This window comes from Phoxinus phoxinus (assembly GCF_949152265.1).
Source record: "Phoxinus phoxinus genome assembly, chromosome: 17".
Classification (NCBI taxonomy): Eukaryota; Metazoa; Chordata; class Actinopteri; order Cypriniformes; family Leuciscidae; genus Phoxinus; species Phoxinus phoxinus.
The window spans coordinates 1,597,717-1,619,717 of NC_136892.1; the positions used below are offsets into that span (position 1 = coordinate 1,597,717).

General features: G+C 43.1%; 1 protein-coding gene across 15 annotated transcripts in view; it reads left to right on the plus strand.

Moving 5' to 3' along the window:
* The window catches only part of rapgef6 (Rap guanine nucleotide exchange factor (GEF) 6), a 144,362-nt gene extending 123,411 nt beyond the window's left edge, over nt 1–20,951 (plus strand). For 4 of the 15 annotated variants that reach the window (XM_079585008.1, XM_079585015.1, XM_079585017.1 and 1 more), the window contains 8 exons: nt 1,151–1,368; nt 5,210–5,389; nt 6,130–6,255; nt 8,747–8,839; nt 9,788–9,962; nt 12,595–13,022; nt 14,699–15,013; nt 19,880–20,944. In XM_079585008.1, coding sequence (XP_079441134.1) covers nt 1,151–1,368; nt 5,210–5,389; nt 6,130–6,255; nt 8,747–8,839; nt 9,788–9,962; nt 12,595–13,022; nt 14,699–15,013; nt 19,880–19,902 — 1,558 coding nt within the window. In that variant the 3' untranslated portion in view covers nt 19,903–20,944. Of the gene's footprint in view, nt 1–1,150; nt 1,369–5,209; nt 5,390–6,129; nt 6,256–8,746; nt 8,840–9,787; nt 9,963–12,594; nt 13,023–14,698; nt 15,014–19,879 lie in introns of all 15 variants that reach the window. The other 11 variants (XM_079585009.1, XM_079585010.1, XM_079585011.1 and 8 more) reach the window with 5 other exon arrangements.
* The last annotated feature ends 1,050 nt before the right edge of the window (nt 20,952–22,001 follow it).

The following is a 22,001-nucleotide window of genomic DNA, read 5'->3' on the forward strand; positions in this document are numbered from 1 at the left end:
AACACGTGATGCGCATGTGCACGCCGTCTGCGGTTTCACAGGTTCGTGGTTTTGAAGTTTGCACGGAGATGATAACGTTTTATCATTTCGTTATCATCTTACGATTGATGAGATCGTATCAATCTTTTTTTTTCTTTTTTCTTTTCCCGAGGTTTGCGTTCTCGAGCACTAAACACTGTTGTACGAATGAACGGACAGAACAAGTTAAGGGTTTCTGTTAGAACGGTGTCGTGTCAGCGGCCCCTAAGTTAAAGGAGAACTCCGGTCAATTTTAACATTGAGCTCAATTTTTAGTAAATTTGGAGTGCTGTCAATACAGAGAACAACGACAAAAATCGGTGTTGCCTACAGTGTTATCCTCTTTTTAAAATTTGCTCCCTATTGACTTGAATGGGGCAAGTTTTAAACCTGCTTTTATTTCTCTTATCATCCTTGATGTGTCATACAAGTGCCCAGCCATGTTGAGTGATTCCTTCAGAGTGAACACGAGTGAATCTGACTGCAGGAGATGTGAAAGATATTAATAAAAATGATGTTATATCAGCCAGCGCACAGACCTGTATTTACTTCCTGTTTTCGGTCGAAGTCCAAAGTAGTCGATTGTCGAGTTCACGCGCATAGGTTTAGTTACTATGATCACGCGCGTGAACTCGACAATCGACTAGTGTGGACTTCGACTATCATCAAGGATGATAAGAGAAATAAAAGCAGGTTTAAAATTAGACCCCATTCAAGTCAATAGGGAGCACATTTTAAAAAGAGGATAACACGGTGTAGGCAACACTGATTTTTGTCGTTGTTCTCTGTATTGACAGCACTCCATATTTACTAAAAAATGAGCTCAATGTTAAAATTGACCGGAGTTCTCCTTTAATCACTAATGATCTTTACAACGGAAGTGAATCAATCAAGACTAACTTTATCTGGACAATAACTTTACTCTAGAGCTGCTGTAAAGCCACACACTCTCTGTTACTGTAATCTCCTGTTATCTCTGTAAAGCTGCTGTGACACACTCTATAGTGTTAAAGCGCTGTATAAAAGAAGGAGACTTGACTTGACTAGATGTTGTTTTTCTGTGTGTGAACGTCTTCCCGTTGGCCAGTGGGCGTCTCCCCTGACACTGATGTCGTGTCTCACTCTTCCTCAGGTCTCTGAGTCAGGCCAGCACCAACTCAAACCTGCTGGAGGTCCAGGCGGGCCACAAGAAGCGCGTGCGGCGCAGCTCTCTGCTGAACGCCAGGAAGCTGTACGAGGACGCGCAGATGTCCCGGCGGGTGAAGCAGTATCTGGCTCACCTGGAGGTGGAGGAGGACGAGGACAAGCTCCAGAACATGTCTGTGCAGTGCGAACCGACCTACAGCACACGTGCGTCTCCTCACTTACTACCTGTGTGAAGAGTGTCCGTGTGATGAGCGGGATGATGTCAGTTGTTATCTCAGAATAAACCCCCCTCAGGGTGATCAAGACTTATTTAACTAGGAGAATCACACTGAGATATCGCTATCTCTCCGTCTGGAGACCTGGTTAAGACTAGGGATGCACGGTTTCGGATTCGGCCGAATACTGGGTTTTTTAAAGGGGTTCGGTTTCTGCCGAACCTTATCATTTTTTTCCACCGAACCCTATAGGCTTGCAATACTGCGCTACGATGGTCGACGTCACGCCGCCGTTGATTACGGGAAAGTGTTTACGTAGTGTAACGCGTTGTGTCAGGAAGAAAAATAGGGATACCGGAGCTCACAGCTAAAGTTATAGCAGAGGCCAGACAGACTCACGGAGGCGATTGGCATCTCACAACTCGCACTTTATTCCCCAATCAAACTCATGTCTGTCACACGTTCTCCCATCCACAGCGTTACTTAATAAAATAAGATAAAAATGAGCATCAAGTAAGGAATAATTGACGACAGGCCGTTGAATTATTAGAAAAATAATGCACACCCGAGGTGGTGACGCGGTCACGACGCGAAGCGGAGTTACTCCTCGGGTGTGCATTATTTTTCTAATAATTCAACGGCCTGTCGTCAATTATTCTACTTATACTACAGTTACCACACCTCGAAATATTGTTCAGATGATGAATTTCAAGACGTTTGTAAAGTTTTTGTCATTAAAACGCTCTTGTATGTAGGACTAATTCCTTGCGCATCTAAACCCAACATCATTGTAGAGTTAGCGGAGGTTTGAGCCGCTGAGAGCAGAGTAATGCTGGACACACACTTAACCACTGACACATCCTCTGACTGTGAATGCAGCAGATTTTAAACACCGCTGTGAACACACACTGAACGCGCTGAAAACTCGTGCATGATCAGTCATAAGTATCAAATTACATTCATAACCGGCCTTAGAGAGAAGCATGTGCTTCAATATTATTATGTATTTATTAATTCAATTTGTTTTAATTATTGTTCATTCTGAATGAATACCATCTCTTTTCAACAGGTCAGGTTTGCCCCAAAAATTGTCTATGAATTCTATATTATTTTGAGTCAGAAAAGTAAGACTGATTACCTCTCGACTAGTGTCTAGTTGGCCAGATGAGTTCTTTGGACACAGTTTTAACACAGTGGCTAAGCTTACGCGACGGGCCCCGGATCTCACACGGCTAGTCACCGCCATCTAGTGGGCGGAAGGAACAGCGCTAGATTGAGAAGTTCACTCGTTTGGATTTGCATAGGCTCAGTCACGTGAGGTTTTGAGGGATTTATTCAGTAAATGTGTTTTCATCGTAGTTTATTCACATCTTCTTCTAAAAGAAGAAATCCATCCAGCATTTATTTTATGTGATATACCAAATTTCTGATGTTGTTGTGTGTGTGTGTGTGTGTGTGTTCCTGCAGTGTCGAAGAACACTGATGATCTGTCACTCAAACTCAGTTCCTGATGTTGTGTGTGTGTGTGTGTGTGTGTGTGTGTGTGTTCCTGCAGTGTCGAAGAACACTATGATGATCTGATCTGTCACTCAAACTCAGTTCCTGATGTTGTTGTGTGTGTGTGTGTGTGTGTGTGTTCCTGCAGTGTCGAAGAACACTATGATGATCTGATCTGTCACTCAAACTCAGTTCCTGATGTTGTTGTGTGTGTGTGTGTGTGTGTGTGTTCCTGCAGTGTCGAAGAACACTATGATGATCTGATCTGTCACTCAAACTCAGTTCCTGATGTTGTTGTGTGTGTGTGTGTGTGTGTTCCTGCAGTGTCGAAGAACACTATGATGATCTGATCTGTCACTCAAACTCAGTTCCTGATGTTGTTGTGTGTGTGTGTGTGTGTGTGTGTTCCTGCAGTGTCGAAGAACACTATGATGATCTGATCTGTCACTCAAACTCAGTTCCTGATGTTGTGTGTGTGTGTGTGTGTGTGTGTGTGTGTTCCTGCAGTGTCGAAGAACACTATGATGATCTGTCACTCAAACTCAGTTCCTGATGTTGTGTGTGTGTGTGTGTGTGTGTGTGTGTGTGTTCCTGCAGTGTCGAAGAACACTATGATGATCTGTCACTCAAACTCAGTTCCTGATGTTGTGTGTGTGTGTGTGTGTGTGTGTTCCTGCAGTGTCGAAGAACACTATGATGATCTGATCTGTCACTCAAACTCAGTTCCTGATGTTGTTGTGTGTGTGTGTGTGTGTGTGTGTTCCTGCAGTGTCGAAGAACACTATGATGATCTGATCTGTCACTCAAACTCAGTTCCTGATGTTGTGTGTGTGTGTGTGTGTGTGTGTGTGTGTGTGTGTTCCTGCAGTGTCGAAGAACACTATGATGATCTGTCACTCAAACTCAGTTCCTGATGTTGTTGTGTGTGTGTGTGTGTGTGTGTGTGTGTGTGTGTGTTCCTGCAGTGTCGAAGAACACTATGATGATCTGTCACTCAAACTCAGTTCCTGATGTTGTTGTGTGTGTGTGTGTGTGTGTGTGTGTGTGTGTGTGTGTTCCTGCAGTGTCGAAGAACACTATGATGATCTCATCTGTCACTTAAACTCAGTTCCTGATGTTGTTGTGTGTGTGTGTGTGTGTTCCTGCAGTGTCGAAGAACACTATGATGATCTGTCACTCAAACTCAGTTCCTGATGTTGTTGTGTGTGTGTGTGTGTGTGTGTGTGTGTGTGTGTGTGTGTGTGTGTGTTCCTGCAGTGTCGAAGAACACTATGATGATCTGATCTGTCACTCAAACTCAGTTCCTGATGTTGTTGTGTGTGTGTGTGTGTGTGTGTGTTCCTGCAGTGTCGAAGAACACTATGATGATCTGTCACTCAAACTCAGTTCCTGATGTTGTGTTTGTGTGTGTGTGTGTGTGTGTGTGTGTGTGTTCCTGCAGTGTTAAAGAACACTATGATGATCTGTCACTCAAACTCAGTTCCTGATGTTGTGTGTGTGTGTGTGTGTGTGTGTGTGTGTGTCTGTGTGTGTGTGTGTGTGTGTGTGTTCCTGCAGTGTCGAAGAACACTATGATGATCTGTCACTCAAACTCAGTTCCTGATGTTGTGTGTGTGTGTGTGTGTGTGTGTTCCTGCAGTGTCGAAGAACACTATGATGATCTGTCACTCAAACTCAGTTCCTGATGTTGTGTGTGTGTGTGTGTGTGTGTGTGTGTGTTCCTGCAGTGTCGAAGAACACTATGATGATCTTACACTCAAACTCAGTTCCTGATGTTGTGTGTGTGTGTGTGTGTGTGTGTGTGTGTGTGTGTGTGTGTGTGTGTTCGTTCCTGCAGTGCTGAAGAACACTATGATGATCTGTCACTCAAACTCAGTTCCTGATGTTGTGTGTGTGTGTGTGTGTGTGTGTGTGTGTGTTCCTGCAGTGTCGAAGAACACTATGATGATCTGTCACTCAAACTCAGTTCCTGATGTTGTGTGTGTGTGTGTGTGTGTGTGTGTGTGTGTTCCTGCAGTGTCGAAGAACACTATGATGATCTGTCACTCAAACTCAGTTCCTGATGTTGTGTGTGTGTGTGTGTGTGTGTGTGTGTTCCTGCAGTGTCGAAGAACACTATGATGATCTGTCACTCAAACTCAGTTCCTGATGTTGTGTGTGTGTGTGTGTGTGTGTTCCCGCAGTGTCGAAGAACACTATGATGATCTGTCACTCAAACTCAGTTCCTGATGTTGTGTGTGTGTGTTCCTGCAGTGCTGAAGAACACTATGATGATCTGTCACTCAAACTCAGTTCCTGATGTTGTGTGTGTGTGTGTGTGTGTGTTCCCGCAGTGTCGAAGAACCTGAACGAGCGGCGCTCCGCTAAGTCGGACATGTCTCCGGTGTCGCTGCGCTCGGGTGTGTCGTCCTCCCGGCCCCAGAGCCGCGTGTCTCAGGTGCTCCAGGTTCCTCCCGTTAGCCTGTACCCGCTGCGCAAGAAGAGCTTCGCTAAAGACCTGAGCGCTTCCTTCAGTACGTGAGCCGTCTCCATCCTTCACACAGCTTCATGTGCAACACCATCATCACCAGCATTATCTGGGTCCTCGTACACTATTCCAGCATTTTACATATGTGACCCTGACCACAAAACCAGTCACATGGGTCAATTTTTTGAAATTGAGATGTATACATCATCAGAAAGCTGAATAAATAATCTCTCCATTGATGTGTGGTTTGTTAGGATAGGACAATATTTGGTCAAGACACAACTATTGAAAATCTGGAATCTGAGGAGCAAAAAAAATTAAACATTGAGAAAATCTCCTTTAAAGTTGTGCATTTATGTTCACGATTGTGCTGCATTCACTCACAAAAATACATGTTTTATATATTTACGGTAGGACATTTACTAAATATCTTCATGGAACATGATCTTAATATCCTCATGATTTTTGGCATAAAAGAAAAATGGATAATTTTGACCCGTATAATGTATAGTTGCTATTGCCACAGATATACCCGTGCGGCTCCAGACTGGGTTTGTGCTCCAGGGTCACATGTATAATATTGAGTTATTCTATGAGCTAGTCTTCCTTCATAAGCGTCTGGTTTAGTGAGTCAGTCGTACGTTAGTGACATCTGACTGACCGTCTGCTTTGCTCTTCTTTTATTTAGACAAGCTTTTAGTTGATTGGGCTTATCGTGTTATCTGTGTTTTATTCTATCTATCTGTGATGGGTGCTATGTAAATAAAGTGTACTTGCTTACTTCAGCTCCCAGCTCGCCTCAGACGCTGAAGAAAGCCGATGACGCGAGCGTGAAGAGAGCCGAAGACCCGTCCACCGCCTCGTCCCTGCACTCCAGTCCCACCGGCTCCCCTCAGGGATCTCCTCGCAAAGGTACGACAAACCCTTTCAGTCACTGTAAAACCATAACATTTACATTTAGTGATTTAGCAGACGCCAAAGCCACTTACAAATGAGGAATACAGCAAGCGGGTCATCGTGAAGAGGCAAAAACAACACGGGCCCTATCTTGCACCCAGCGCAATTGACTTTGAACACCGACGCATGTATCATTCCTATTCTGCACCCGCGCACAGCGGACTTTTCCCTCCACAGACGCACGTCGGTAAATTAGGGAATGAACTTGCGCTCACGGGGACGGTTCAGTGAAAAGAGGAGCGTGTTCCGGCGCAAAACTTCCATGGTGCTATTTTCCAGTTTTAGAAAGCAATTGCGCCACTGACCAGGAAAAAAACAGTCTAAAGACAGTGGCGCGTTGCGCGTTAGTCATATGGTATTTTAAGGGCGCGTGCTTGGCCATAATGTTAACGCGCATCCACTTTGATTCTCTAATATAAACGGATGCAGCAGTTTTCATTTTTGCAAATCATACATTATTACAAGGAAAAATATTAACACACGAGGGAAATCATTGTTGTGTCCGTGAAGATGTGAAAAAATAAATCTAGATAAAAAATAAATAAAAAATCTAGATTAGGCTACACATTTACTACCCAAATTATACGCCTGTTTAACCGAAGCTAATTTGTGTGGTTTCTCCCATCATCCCCAATGTCACTTCTCTGTGTTTTACGGCCCTGACGAGAACGTCGCTCTCCTCGGCTGTGAACCGCTACTGGAGTGCGCCGGCAAGCCCGCCGTTATAATAGCAATCCGCCGTTATAATAGCAATCCGCCGTTATAATAGAAATCCGCCGTTATAATAGCGATCCGCCGTGGAACAAGCGCGCCGGCTCTTAAAGGGAATGTGAGAGGACGCTCTGATTGGTTTATTTCACGTTACGCCCAAACCACACCTATGAATAATGAAGCGACTTCAGACCAACACATTTTAGATTTGCGTCGGGCGCAAGAGTCGTTTATCCGCCGGGAAAATAGCAACAGTGCCGGGATCCGCCCACAGAGTTACTTGCGCTTTGCACTTTGACACTTGCGTTTCAGATCGTCACAATAGGGCCCCACAAGTGCTCAAAATACACAGTTCAGGCATTGTTCAGGATAGCTTAAGCCAGACAAGGGAGGGTTAAAGGAAAATAATAATTATTAATTATTTATTTTAAACATAAAGACATGACTGTATTTTCTATTCCTCGTCTTCTGCTGTATTCAGTTCAGTAGTGGCTCTCAACTTCTTATCATGTACTAGCTCAAAGTGGACGCACTGGAGCAGTTGCTAACCCTATAAAGCTGTATCATATTTGATTTCTAAGGCCTCTAACATGATCAATAAACCTGTCGCACACAATATTCTCCAGTTCTTCCGTCTCTGATTGAGAATTTAGACTATTTTATCAAGTAAAAGTCTTTTAGTGTAACTGTACAATCGTCCTCCGTCAGCTCGTGTGTTTCTGCTGTCTAATCTGCACTGATATCAAGGAAACATAATAGCTTTCATATTGTCAGTAATATTTGAAGCAGGTTTACTTGATTATCCACAAACAAGTTTTTTATTTTTTAGAAAAATCAAGTATCAAATATTATCATCATGCTTTTGATCACGTTGTATTGCATTGCATTATATGTTTCAAAACTACAGAGCTTTGATTTAAAAAATTAAGCATTAAATATCATCTTACTAAGACATTATATATTATAATATAATTATAATTATATAGCTGATATTGAGTGACGAGAGTGATTTTATCTGATTTTCTGTCAGTATCTGCTTCACTGTTATAAAGATCTCATTGATTTACATCACAAGCATCAGAATTTCCTCTTAGTTTTTGGCCATATAAACATAGTAGTGCTGTGCAACCATTAATCACATCCGAAATAAAAGTTTGTGTTCACATAATATATGTGTGTGTACTGTGTATAATTATTTTGTATATATAAATACACACATATGCATGTATATATTTAAGAAATATTTGCATATATATATTATACATAATTTATAGTATATATTAATATTTTATATATAAATAACATTTTTTTTTTAAATATATACGTCCATATTTGTGTATTTATAGATACACAGTACACATACATATTATGTAAACACAAGCCCAACACTAAAATATGTCAATGCATATTTTTATATGCACTCGATTTTTTATTTTTTATTATGTTGTTTAAAGGCCCGATAAACTTCCATTTAAAAAGGCTATTATTTCATATGTCAGGCATTACATGGTTAATTGTGTCTGTCATGATATGCATGCATTAAGGCTTCATTGATTCTGAAATATTCCCATGATTCATTGATTCTGAAATACATAACTTAGACAGTTTCCTCTGATAACAGACTCTAAACTGTAATGTGGACTCTCTGCAAAGCTGCTTTGAAATGGTGTATTGTGAAAGCGCTGTACACATAAATGAGAATTGATCCTGAGTTTTCCCCATGCTCCTCTCCCAGCAGGCGCAGCTCCCAGACTGAACCTGTCGGGCTCGTCGTCGTCTCTGGCCAGCGAGGTCAACACTCGAGCGCCGGCGCGCACATACGGCATAGGTGGGGCTTTCCTTCACAGACAGATCCTGAAGATGACCTGTCAGAGCGACAGACAGCACGAGAATAGCCAGACACAGCCAGAGAAGAAGCCACGCAAGCGCTTCCGGTCCCCCTTCACACTCTTTAGAGACAGGAGCAAGTCCAGGGACAGAGCCGAGGCGCTGAGACAGGACGAGCAGCAGACAGACAGTCCGAGACTCACTGAGAGGACAGACAGACACTGCAGGAGGAAGACTGTGTGATGAGCACACGAGTTAGACACTAGTTCAGCCAAAGATCCTCATCATCATCATCATCATCATCGAGACACACTCACTCACAGATGCCGTGTGTGATTCATTATTGGGTTTTTTCACACAAAACACTCCCAGTTTGTGTGTCACACGAGTTGAGTGATTGACGACAGGATCTTTGAAGTGCTTTTAAGTGTAATGTCATGCATTGTTCAGAGAGTTGATGAAGATCCTGTCATCATCATCATCATCATCGAGCCACATTCACTGACAGTGTTCTCTCAGATGTCATCAGAGCGATCAAAGTTGACACGTCAAGATAGGTCGCAACACGATTAGGTCGAGTGTGTGATTCATTATTGGGTTTTTTTCACACAAAACACTCCCCGTTTGTGTCACACGAGTTGAGTGATTGATGGCAGGATCTTTGAAGTGCTTTTAAGTGTAATGTCATGCGTTGTTCAGAGAGCAGATGAGTTGATGTGTTGTTCAGAGAGCAGATGAGTTGATGTGTTGAGATGTGTTGTTCTGAGAGCAGTTGAGATGTGTTGTGATTGTGCCATCGTCGATGGTTCTTCACTTTAAATGACGTGGTTTCCTCAGTTGTGTAATAAAGGCAGATGTTTGCATTGCTCTGTTGGCTCCGTGTCGTGCTCATGATGTCCTGCGAGTGTGACGACACACACGCTGATCTCCCGTCTGCTCTCTCTGATAGGCTACGCCCTGATGCCCGTGGTCAGATCCGAGCTGTCCGACTCCAGCGAGATCTCTTCCCGCTCCAGCATCGTCAGTAACTGCTCTGTGGACTCCATGCCCACAGCAAACACCGCCAGCTGCCCGTCAGAGACGCCCGCCAACACACACGCAGACCTCACTCAGCCCGCCACCAGGTGCATATCAGCTTATAACATGTTATAATGAAACTGTACAAATTAGCAGTTTTGTAGAATAGAACATGGGGGAAAAATCATATAACTCTTAATATTTAACAACATCTGCAGTTAATGGGCACCTGCTCACTGCTATAATGTTACATTGCTTGTATTGATGTACTAAAGCACACAAACAAAGACATTAGCAATGATATTATTCACAAATACTTAACCCTCTGGGGGGGACTAAGCCCTTTTTGGTCCGTTTTCTCTATTTTTACATTTGGGCTTATAAACCATATGTAATGGAGATGGAACACCATGTGTTTGGTATCTATGGATTCAGAAGACCCAAAGCTAACATAAGCATGCATGTAATGTGTTTATAAAGGAAGTATGAGTGAAAAATGTACAATAATCGAGATAATTTCAAAAACGAAAATTAGATTTTTGTCATTTATTACTGAAAATCACAGCTCACACAACAATAGTGAACAGTTTTTGAACCAAAAAAATATTTGTCAAACCCTTTGCTTGACAGCCATTTGTAATTGTTCAATCAAATGTGTTAAGATAAGAACAATGAAATAAGGAACTTTTTTTACAAACAGTCCCAGGCGTGAAAAAGCGGTCTGCTTCGAACTAAATGAGACCTGCTTGCTCTGAAGAACAGACACACTCACAACCTGGCAGATTTACTTTCCACTAACTGTTCCAGAGCTTGTTCTGCCGTAAATCTTACTGCTTGCCATCATAAAAGTGCTAAAACAATACAATAATAATGCTATTTAAGTTATTCTGTCTCTCTCTTATATAGATCTCTGTGCGCTCTGTAATACTCCGCTCCGTTCGCTATCTGTCTCTTTCTCCGTCCACATGACGCTGTTTGTTTGTACATGTTGAAGGCTACAGAGTCCTCTGATTGGCTAGAATACGCCATGGTAACCTTCCTCTGATTGGGTAAAAAAAAAAATCCTCCCAGCGGCAATTTTTCCATTGGTGGAATTTGCCTAACAACATCGATTTCATTGGCCTTTTTATGCAGTGGTATTGCGCAACAGGGAAGCGTGTGTATAATACAAACGTGATATCACTATTTTCAGCGGAATCTGAGGAAGACGGCAAAAAAGACCGCACCTCTCTATCATTAATAGTTTTGAAGATAATTGCACATTTGTAAAAGTATGCCATTTTGGGCGGTACCGCCCAATTCGTCCCCAGAGGGTTAAACAACTTACAATGGCCTTTTTCTGGATTTTGACCGTGCAAACTGGCATATGATGTCTTCAAAATCCATTTTGATTATGGGTGACATAATGCTTTCTGTGTCTTTGTTTGAATATAATGCACAAACTAATCACAAACAAAGCAGACTTTGATAATGCCTAAATCTCTATATATCTCCAGTTGTAAGTCTCCAGTTATAAGTATCCAGTTATTGACTCCAGTTGTAAGTCTCTAGTTGTAAGTCTCCAGTTGTAAGTCTCCAGTTGTAGAGTAAGTCTCCGGTTGTAAGTCTCCAGTTGTAAGTCTCCAGTTGTAAGTCTCCAGTTATAAGTCTCCAGTTGTATGTCTCCAGTTATTGACTCCAGTTGTAAGTCTCCAGTTGTAAGTCTCCATTTGTAAGTCTCCAGTTCTAAGTCTCCAGTTGTATGTCTCCAGTTGTATGTCTCCAGATATTGTCTCCAGTTGTAAGTCTCCAGTTGTAAGTCTCCAGTTGTAAGTCTCCAGTTGTAAGTCTCCAGTTATTGACTCCAGTTATAAGTCTCCAGTTATTGACTCCAGTTATAAGTCTCCAGTTATAAGTCTCCAGTTATAAGTCTCCAGTTGTAAGTCTCCAGTTATAAGTCTCCAGTTGTAAGTCTCCAGTTATTGACTCCAGTTGTAAGTCTCCAGTTGTAAGTCTCCAGTTGTAAGTCTCCAGTTATTGACTCCAGTTATAAGTCTCCAGTTATTGACTCCAGTTATAAGTCTCCAGTTATAAGTCTCCAGTTATAAGTCTCCAGTTGTAAGTCTCCAGTTATAAGTCTCCAGTTGTAAGTCTCCAGTTATTGACTCCAGTTGTAAGTCTCCAGTTGTATGTCTCCAGTTGTATGTCTCCAGATATTGTCTCCAGTTGTAAGTCTCCAGTTGTAAGTCTCCAGTTGTAAGTCTCCAGTTGTAAGTCTCCAGTTATTGACTCCAGTTATAAGTCTCCAGTTATTGACTCCAGTTATAAGTCTCCAGTTATAAGTCTCCAGTTGTAAGTCTCCAGTTATAAGTCTCCAGTTGTAAGTCTCCAGTTATTGACTCCAGTTGTAAGTCTCCAGTTGTAAGTCTCCAGTTGTATGTCTCCAGTTGTATGTCTCCAGATATTGTCTCCAGTTATAAGTCTCCAGTTGTAAGTCTCCAGTTGTAAGTCTCCAGTTATTGACTCCAGTTATAAGACTCCAGTTGTAAGTCTCCAGTTGTAAGTCTCCAGTTGTAAGTCTCCAGTTATTGACTCCAGTTATAAGACTCCAGTTGTAAGTCTCCAGTTGTAAGTCTCCAGTTGTAAGTCTCCAGTTGTATGTCTCCAGTTATTGACTCCAGTTATAAGTCTCCAGTTATAAGTCTCCAGTTTTTGACTCTATTTTTGACTCAGTCACTGTGCACGTCTCTTTCGCCCTAGTTCATCTTCACCTCGATCCTCTGTGAAGAGGGAGTCGAGCGTCCCGTGTTCGACGAGCGTTGAGGAGCTGACGGTGCCGAATCACTCCTCGGCCTCTGAGATGGCCGACAGCGGGCGCGGGAGCTGGACCTCCTGCTCCAGTAACTCTCACGACAGCCTCCAGACTCTCCCAGGCCCGCGCGGCCCGGACCTGCTCACCCACCGCCACACGCCCATGGGCGGCCCGATCGCTGAGGTGGAGACCGGCCCGGGGGTGTCCAGAGACGGCTCTGAGTTCAGTCAGTCCTCTAGCTCGCTGTCGGACACTTACGAGGGAAGCTACGGCACCATCAAACGCAAGAGCTCAGATCACGCCGCCTCCGACGGGCAGAACAGCACAGATCCCGCATACAAGATGATCACGTCCAGCACGGAGAAAGGACTCATAGGTGAGCGAGAGCTTCGGCTTCTACACGTGACACGGCAGAGTTCACTATCCTCTCAATGTGCAGCTCTTTTGGCTTGCGCTGCTGAGTGCTTGTGTCTTGATACCTCGAGGACACACACATATATATATAGTATATACTGTAGTAGTCAACATTTGAAGTAGATCATAACCTTTCATCAAAGTTATACATACATTTTGAACAATACCCGTTCTTGTCTTAGCACAACTTTGATGAACTTCAAATGTTGACCACTGTACATCAGTAGAGCGATTTACCCAGGACGTCCTGCGCTTTACACAAATAAGGCACAAACTGGTGTCTTGATACACTTTTACAATAAAGACATCAGTTGACATCAGTTTAATCAAAGTCAGATGTATTTGCATAATGCATATTCTCTTCTATGCTCAAAAAGGCGTTTGACAGTTAAAAGATCACCTTTATTTTCAACTAGTAATGTCTCTGATTTCAGGCAGAATTACTATAATGCGTTCCTTACTGTGGTTGAACATTACAAATATTGTAAATATTTTGGTCTTATCACCTACCTCTACGTACTTTAAACAGTGAGTTGCTAGAAAGTCAACATGATGCTTTGGTGCCTCAGTGAGCAATCAATTATTCTTAATCTAGCCCGTTTTAAAGTCAAGTCAAGTCACCTTTATTTATACAGCGCTTTTTACAATACAGATTATTTTAAAGCAGATTTACAGAGATAACAGGAAAATAATGCACCAAAGTTTGTTTCTAGAAGAAAATAGCGTCACAGTCCAGCTTAAGAAATTTCAGTGATGGTTCATGTTTGTTGTAAAAAAGTTATTAATTTAGTTCATTTATATAAATAGCCGCTCTGGAGAAAACTGTGATGTCATCGTCCAGCTCAGTTCAGTTCTCACACATCAAATGCACTGAAATTCATACAATCTCTGTTGCGCTGATCTTCAGGTCATAGTAGAAGAACACAGTTTATTAGTCACTTCTTTAAATGACCAAACCCAACATTCAGACTCATTAAAAAAACATTGCAACATTCTGCCAATTTGTGTCACCCAGGAAGTGACATCATTTGTGTCTTTTAACATCCTGTTAGCAAGAAGACATGAACATCACTATCAGTAACTATAAACTGGTTAGAGAATCAACCCGTGACGCATTTTCATTTTTACATTATAATCAGGGTTTGAAATGAACGCCAAATGCTGGTAAAAATCAACTGTGGCGGGAAACGCTGTCAAATCACGAGCCAATTTGGCGGGTTACTTATTATGTTTAAATAAATCTGTGAAGTAGTTAATCTGGTTTATTTATTTATTTATTATTAGATATTATTATTTCTTTGGCTAGTAGAAGTTCTGAAAGGCTGGTAACTTGGCATTGGCCGGTGAGTGAAAAAGTAAATTTCAATTTAATTTTCTTCTATCAGAGATAAATGTTGCAGAAGCACAAGTTCAGGACGTTTTTGTGCCGTGTTTGTGTGAAGCGTTCAGCGTTCATCCTCGATGTGCAAATCTGCTTGACTCGTGCATGCTTGTGTCAGTTTCTTTGATTTACGTACCCCATTTCTTTAATTGATGTTTGCCTTGTGTCTGTGTGTGTTTGTGTGTGTGTGTGTGTTTTCTGTGCTCCTTCCCCTTCATCACATCACTTCCTGCCCCTGTGCTCCTGCTTCCTGCCAGTGTACTGTGTAACATCACCCTGCAAAGACGATAGGTTCACGGCGCCGCCCCCGACCCCGCCGGGGTACCAGGGCCTGAGTCTGGGCGACACACTCGTGCAGGACGGAGGAAAAGCCCACGTAAAGCCGCCCGATTATAGCGTGGCCTTGCAGAGGTGTAAGCTGAGACACAGCCTGGCCGAGCCCAACCTGTCCCGGCCGCCCAGTGTTGCTCTCCAGACTCACGCTGAGAGCGAGGAGGGTATGTGGCCGACCCCTGCGGAGCTCAGAAACACGGCCGGCTCGCATTTCACCCTCACAGATAAAGAAGCAAATGGTATTTTACACGAAGAAAATATGATTTTTTAACTGCTTCTGTATCATGGTAGCATTTGTTGTGCCAAGTTTAATCAAAGCTGATATTAAGGCAAGACACAGACAAAGCCTTGGTTTTTATTTGCGTTTGCAATTTTTATTTGTGTTCATAGATTGGCTTTTTTTCTCCACGGTCTCCAGCTTTAAATACACCATACTTTACATATTTTTTCTATCTATATTCTGAAGGTTTGTTCATGACCATTTAATTACTAAAAACATGTTGAAAATGTTCTCTCTCTCTCTCTCTCTCTCTCTCTCTCTCTCTCTCTCTCTCTCTCTCTCTCTCTCTCTCTCTCTGTGTCTGTTGACTGTATTTTCTGATTTATGGAGTGATATAAAGAGAAATATGAAATCCCCTACTTAAAAAACGTCTCGGGTTACGACTAACCCTTGTTCCTTGAGAATGGAATGAGACACTGCGTCGACTACGACACTTTGGGGAACGCCCTTAGCGTAACGCCTCTGAAGCATGAATGAAACCAAGCCAATCGTGATTGGTGTTGCGTTATGACGTAACGTTTGACGGCATACACAGAAGCTACAAAGGGACGCCGGCACACAACAGAGTTAGCTTCTGTGATCAAGCAAGTCGCTCCCAGGCAGGGGAAGGCGTGGCGAAGGGACGCAGTGTCTCGTTCCCTTCTCAGGGAACAAGGGTTACAGTCATAACCCGAGACTTTCCCTTTCAGGGACTCGAACTGCGTCGACTACGCCACTTTGGGGAACAGGTACCCACTATGCCACAACGAGCCCTGCCTGTCCCAGTGTGAAGCTGCACATTTAGGACGAGAACACGAGAGTGCTAGACGTAGAAGGGATGTCCAGACTATAAAATCAAATAAAAGTGTGTGGGGTGACCCATCCATCTGCATTGCACACTTTTTGGATCGGGTCCCCTGAGAGCAGGGCTCTAGAGCAGTGGTTCCCAACCTTTTTTTATCTGAGACCCCCTTTTTCCCAAGAAAATATTTTAGGGCCCCCTTCACATTTAATGGAATTATCGCTCTTGTAAGCTTTAAGGCAAGGATGACAAAATATGTTGTTTTCAAACAAATGGTATGTTTACTATAACCAGATATGTTTATGCACAAATAATAGCCTATAATATTGAAAATACAACAACAAAAACATCAGTAGGCCCTTTGTCATTTAAAAACGTAAGCCTAGGAGTAGCCTATAAATTGGCCCTATTTGAAATGCAATAACAAAAATATTCACACTGGAGTGTAGGTAAAAAAAAGAAAGAATATATGTTATTACTAAATGACTGCTGTCTGGGAACTCAATACTTGCATGTTATTTGTGAGGCTTTATCAAAGTGAGGCTTTATTTTTGACGCTTTTGGCGCTATAACGAGCGATAATAAACTTGCGTTTATTAACAGAATAATGCGTCTTTCTGAAGAACATTGTAGCCAGAACTACTTCTCTCTGTGTACGTCTATGACAAGTCACGCAGTGCCTGGGCTACTCCGCAGCAGCAGCGATCCGAACCAGTGTAAAATAGTCCCAGTGTAAACACTTATAGGTGTACCATAGTGGCTCAGGATAAGACAAAAACACGGTTTGGAAAATGGATTCATGATGAACTCGCTCATTATATAAATTTTGAACAGAAAAAAGTTAAGGACTTTTATTTAATGCTCATTGCTCAAAACTTTTCAAAATATGACGTCACCCCCCACAGAGCGCGCTGAGCCCCCTTGTGGGCCGCGACCCCCCTGTTGGGAACCGATGCTCTAGAGAGGACAACATGCCTCTGGTTGATTGAGCCCTCACGGCCAAAGGTAAAGGCAAACTGCGCACCTGATAAGCCATAGATATTGCCTGAACGATCCAGTTGCTGATGGTCTGTTTAGATGCGGGAACCCCTTTCTTGGGGGACCCGAAGCACACCAGCAACTGGTCTGACTTCCGCCATGAAGAGGACCTCTGAATATATATCTTGAGAGCTCTGACAGGGCAGAGCAAGTTAAGCCTCTCTTCATCCACCGTCACGTGAGGTGGAGGATGCCGTGCCACATTAGAAGGCACTTAAGGCACATAGTAGAGGGTGAAATATTAAGCCCTCTGCCTGCGTCAGCAGGTCCTTCCTGATGGGGCTGGATGTGTGACCCCAGTGGGGCTGGATGTGTGACCCCAGTGGGGCTGGATGTGTGACCCCAGTGGGGCTGGATGTGTGACCCCAGTGGGGCTGGATGTGTGAGGGAGAACCACAGTGGACAGTGTGTCGTCTCTCGAGACGCTAACAGATCCACTTCCACTGGGCCGAACCTCTGACAAATTGACTCCACCACCTCGGGCCTTAGCTCCTGCCTCGACTGGATGTCTGCTCCCTGATTCTGATCCCCAAGGATGTATGTTGCTCTGAGAGACAACAGTCTCCCCTTGGACCACAGGAGGATGCACCAACATGCTCTTTTTCGTGTTGAGTCTCAACTCCAGGATCTCGATGTGGGCAAGGACGACACCTTGATGCTGAACTGCCAGCTCTTGTGACTGGGCCATAATAAGCCAGTCGTCTATATAATTTAGCACCCTGATACCCTGAAGCCTCACTGGAGCTAGGAGAGAGCTAGGCCGAAAAGAAGAATCCAATATTGGAACGCCTCGTCCCCGAATGCGAACCTCAGGAACTTCCTGTGAGGTGGAAGGATGGAAATGTGAAAGTATGCGTCCCTTAGATCTATCGTGACAAACCAATCCTCGGATTGAATTTGATTCACGATGATGGGAATAGTGAGCATCTTGAACCTGAACCTCCTCAGAGACCGATTCAAGTGCCTGAGATCTATTATTGGACGCAACCCCCCATCCTTCTCGGGAACTATGAACTAGCGGCTGTAAAACCCGGACACCCTGTCCGGCGTAGGAACACATTCTATGGCCTCCTTCACCAGCAGGGAGTTTACTTCCTGTTCAAATACCCAACCCTGCGCTGGGTCGACTGCAGTTCGGTTTCCGCCCACCGAACTTCAATGGGGTGGTCTGGACTGCAGTCTGTACCCATTTTTGAATGGTGCACAGGGCCCAAAGAGGAATGTTCGTTAGATTTTTCCATGCATCAAAATATTTTACCAAGGAAACTAGCCTCTCGAGGCTGGTTTCGGCTATCGTTCGAGATTCTTTCTCGACCCCCTGAAGTGGATCTCCGGCAGGGTTTAATCGAAAACGATTCTCGGTGTGCGAATGCTGCCTGGCCACAAACCTGTGGGGCAGACAGTGCAGCGTGCGTTTGTTGGAAACTGATGCGTTCTGAAGCGCACTTGACGACAACATCGATTTCTTGCGGGCTCCGTGGAGGAGGTGACCTTGATCGCTCCGCCACAGGTAGGGCAGCCCAAAGAGCTCCTACGTTTGTTAGGATCTCTTACCCGAAGCCTTTTTCTCCTGCAGGACGGCCCTCAGGTCGCCCTGCTTTTGTTGAGGCTTTGGTTGAGAGCGCCAACTATGCCTCCAGGCTCCTCGAGGGGGGGCTCTAGAAGCGACACTCTCTTTTTGCGCCTGTCTGTAGGCGGAGGAGCAGGTGGATGGCTGGGGATGCCCACTGCTTAAAGGCTGCAGACTGTTTTTTTCATCTGGAGTTGGTCCCTCGCCCTCATCAATCTCTTTTAGAAGGTCGGCCTGGTACGGCTGCAGTACTGCCATTGTGTGCAGACTGGCACCAGCTCGACCCGCTGCCATATAAGCCCTGCCCACCAAAGAAGATGACCTTTCTCAACTTCTCAAGAAAGACATTTCTGTAGTTGTTGTGGAGTTACACTGATCATCTCATCATCATGTTGAACTTTTACACAAGTGTCCACAGTTCCTGAGGTGTTTATAAGACCGCGCTGACATGTTCTGGTCAATAGTGTTCAGTGCTCGTCTGTGCTCAACCACAGAACAGTTTCATGCTTTGCTGGATCTTCTGCCATTGCCTTAGAACTGTCTCTGTTGTCGCTTCTAAAAACCAAATGTCGGCTGGTGTGTGTAAACGTGCAGATTAAGGGCCGGTTATATTATAATAAGATCCTCTTCATACATCAGAAGAAGAGCAAAATTTGATCAGCTTATTTTTTACATGCTTGCAGAGAAAGGTTATTGGATTTCACTTTTCAAGTTTTCTGTGTTGGTAGAAGCACCGGGGACCCGATAATAGCAATTAAATAGTCAGATTTTCATGATATGTCCCCTTCATACAAAATCAAACACGATTTTTGAACCTGGCTTTATCCAATGTAGTGCAGATTTATTTCCCGGAAATGTTTGCAAATTAATGCATATTTAATTAGATAATCTATGCCTCACTTGTATATTTAAGCAACAGAAAACTTGTAATACTTTTTTTTTTTTTTTTTTTTGGTAAAATCTGTTATATTTTTTATTCTTTTCACCTGGGGTGTCTTGCCTTAATAAAATAACAACAGAGGGAGGAGAATACTCACTGAGAATAACAAAGACTACAGGGAATATCCCGGACGAGCCCCCAGATCAGACAAACTCAACGCTAATCAGAAAATGTTTTCAAATTCAGTGGATGTAAAACGAATAGAAAATGCTTCATAGTGTAAATGATGCATTTTATTTGAAGTGAACTCTCTGAATATTCTCAGAGTAATATTCTCTGAATTTGCGTACAGTCTGCGTACAAAATATGCTTTATGTTATGCTAAATATCATTTCCGTCGGGGTGAAATGTGAGCTGGTCATGTTTGGGTGACATTGGGTGTAAGTAGCGTTTGAGGTTTGGGATGTAGCGTTGCTGTCCGTGTGTGCTGATGCTTTGCTGTGTGTTGAAGAAGCTCTCAGCACTTTAACTGACCGTCTTCATGTGTGTGTTTCAGATGAGCAGGTTTCTGCCGTGTGACTGGACCTCAGCGCTTCACACACACTCCTGGTTCATGCCAGAGAAGCTACAGGTTTGCACCAGTTAACCAAAGACGTTTAACTACAAAACCCGTCTATCTTTGATCATCGACCAACTCGCTGAAGAAAGATTGTCCACCAAACGCTCTCAGAAGTGAAGCTTCTCCATTACCTCTTCATTTCACACACTCGCCGTGCAGAGACACACTGTTCACCATCCAATCGGTTCCTCTGGGAGAAAACACACTTTTGTCTCGTAGTGTGTGTGTGCAGCACCTTCTCGACTCGAACACAGATGAAACATGTTCAGAGACGAGTGTTTACGGTACTTTAGTGGCGCACACCTTTCTGGATGTGTGTAAAGATGAACAAGGTTACGCCTCATTACGCATGATTTCAGCGACGTTTACACACGTTCTCGGTTTACAGTGTTTCTTCTCGCTGAAATGCGCATCGTGCTGCGTCTGCCTAGTTTTTTACGCAATAATAACGTGTGGATGGCGCACTTATGACGTCGTCCGATTGTACAGTCTCAGATATTGGGTTTGCTACTCCTGTCGTTGTACATAGTGCGCGAGATCAATATTGCTTGTCAAGGGAAAATATATTTATATGCTAGATGTGCATTTTCATTCCTTGTTAGTTAATGCTCTTTGGACAGAACATTTTGTATAGAATGCAAATGGTTTCATAGTTGTTACTCTCTGTAAGCAAATGAATACAACCTTCGATGTATAGGGTTGAAATAAATGTATTATATTAAGGGACAATAACTGGAGTATTACATTTTTATGGTTTACTTTACCTGTCTGGACCCAGATGCTTTTATTCTTATTATTGTTTTATTTTTTGAGTATGTTGTTTTGCTATGAACAGCATTGATTGTATTAATGATATAAGCATAAAGGGTTTTTTAATGTATGTTTTATTGTAAATGAATGTTTCTGATCATGTACAGCTGAGAAGAGAGTGCGCTATATAAACTGTATTTTCATTATTTTGTTGAAATAAATCTGGGGTTGTGACCGCTCCTGTTACTGGGCAGAAGTTATTTCTTTCTGGAAACTCTACTAATGTTACGTGTTCAATGTAAAGTTGGGGACACACTTGGCAACTAGCTGAAACATTCTAAGGCTGAACTCAACAAACTTAAAGGAACACGCCGACTTTTAGTTACTTTAGAGCCTTCTGAGAAATTGAGAATATAGTTCCCTGTATTTATACGGTTAGAAGATGGCTGTGTCTCATGTGACCTTGTTATTAGAGCCGAACTCAACTGTGTTAGATCTTGCACTGAAAAAACATGGATGTCAACCATAGACTGTAAAAAAAGATGGACAACGCACCTTCGCTCTCTACCATTGTAGAAAATTGAAACCGGCAATGTCCAAATTCTGGCTTCTTGTTGCCCGAGTCACGGTTTCATAGCCGCACCCTCACTCCTGCAGAATTGGTTAGTACAGTTTACTGCAGAATAGTGTTGTCAAAAGACCCGGTACTTCGGTACCATTTCGGTACTAAAAAAATTAAATGGTTACGGTACCAGCTTTTCTTAAAGGTATAGCGGAGGATCTTTCCTAATTTTAGAAAAGACCCGCCCTCTCCAATTTTTTTTAAAATTATTATATAATTTTCCTATGGCCTCAGTCTTGACAACATGACCATATTTTTAACAGCAATAAAACCATCTTGTCTGATGATCGCCCTGGCGACTAAGGTCTTTTCTGCTCTCTTGCCTCTTTTGGGGGGATATTTCATTCCTAAGAGTGGGCTTTAAAGCTTATTTGTTAAATGTAACAAATAGTTATGTGTCTGATTGTCTCAGTCGTTACAATTGGATATGCATAAAATCTTGGCTGAGCATTCAGGTTCCTAAAAGTCAATGCAGATGCGTAAGGTGTCGTCTTTCTTTGGGCCGATAACAATTGGGCTGCTCCACTCACTCTAGGAGGGTTCAGTAACTCCCAATTCCAGCATTGTCTCGATCTCTGCCTTCAGGGGTGCCACCGGCCTCTCAGGAACACAATACGGCCGCTGTCGGGAAGGTGTCTGATCTATAAGGTGGATTTGGTTTTGCACCAGGCCTCTGACGGAACAACG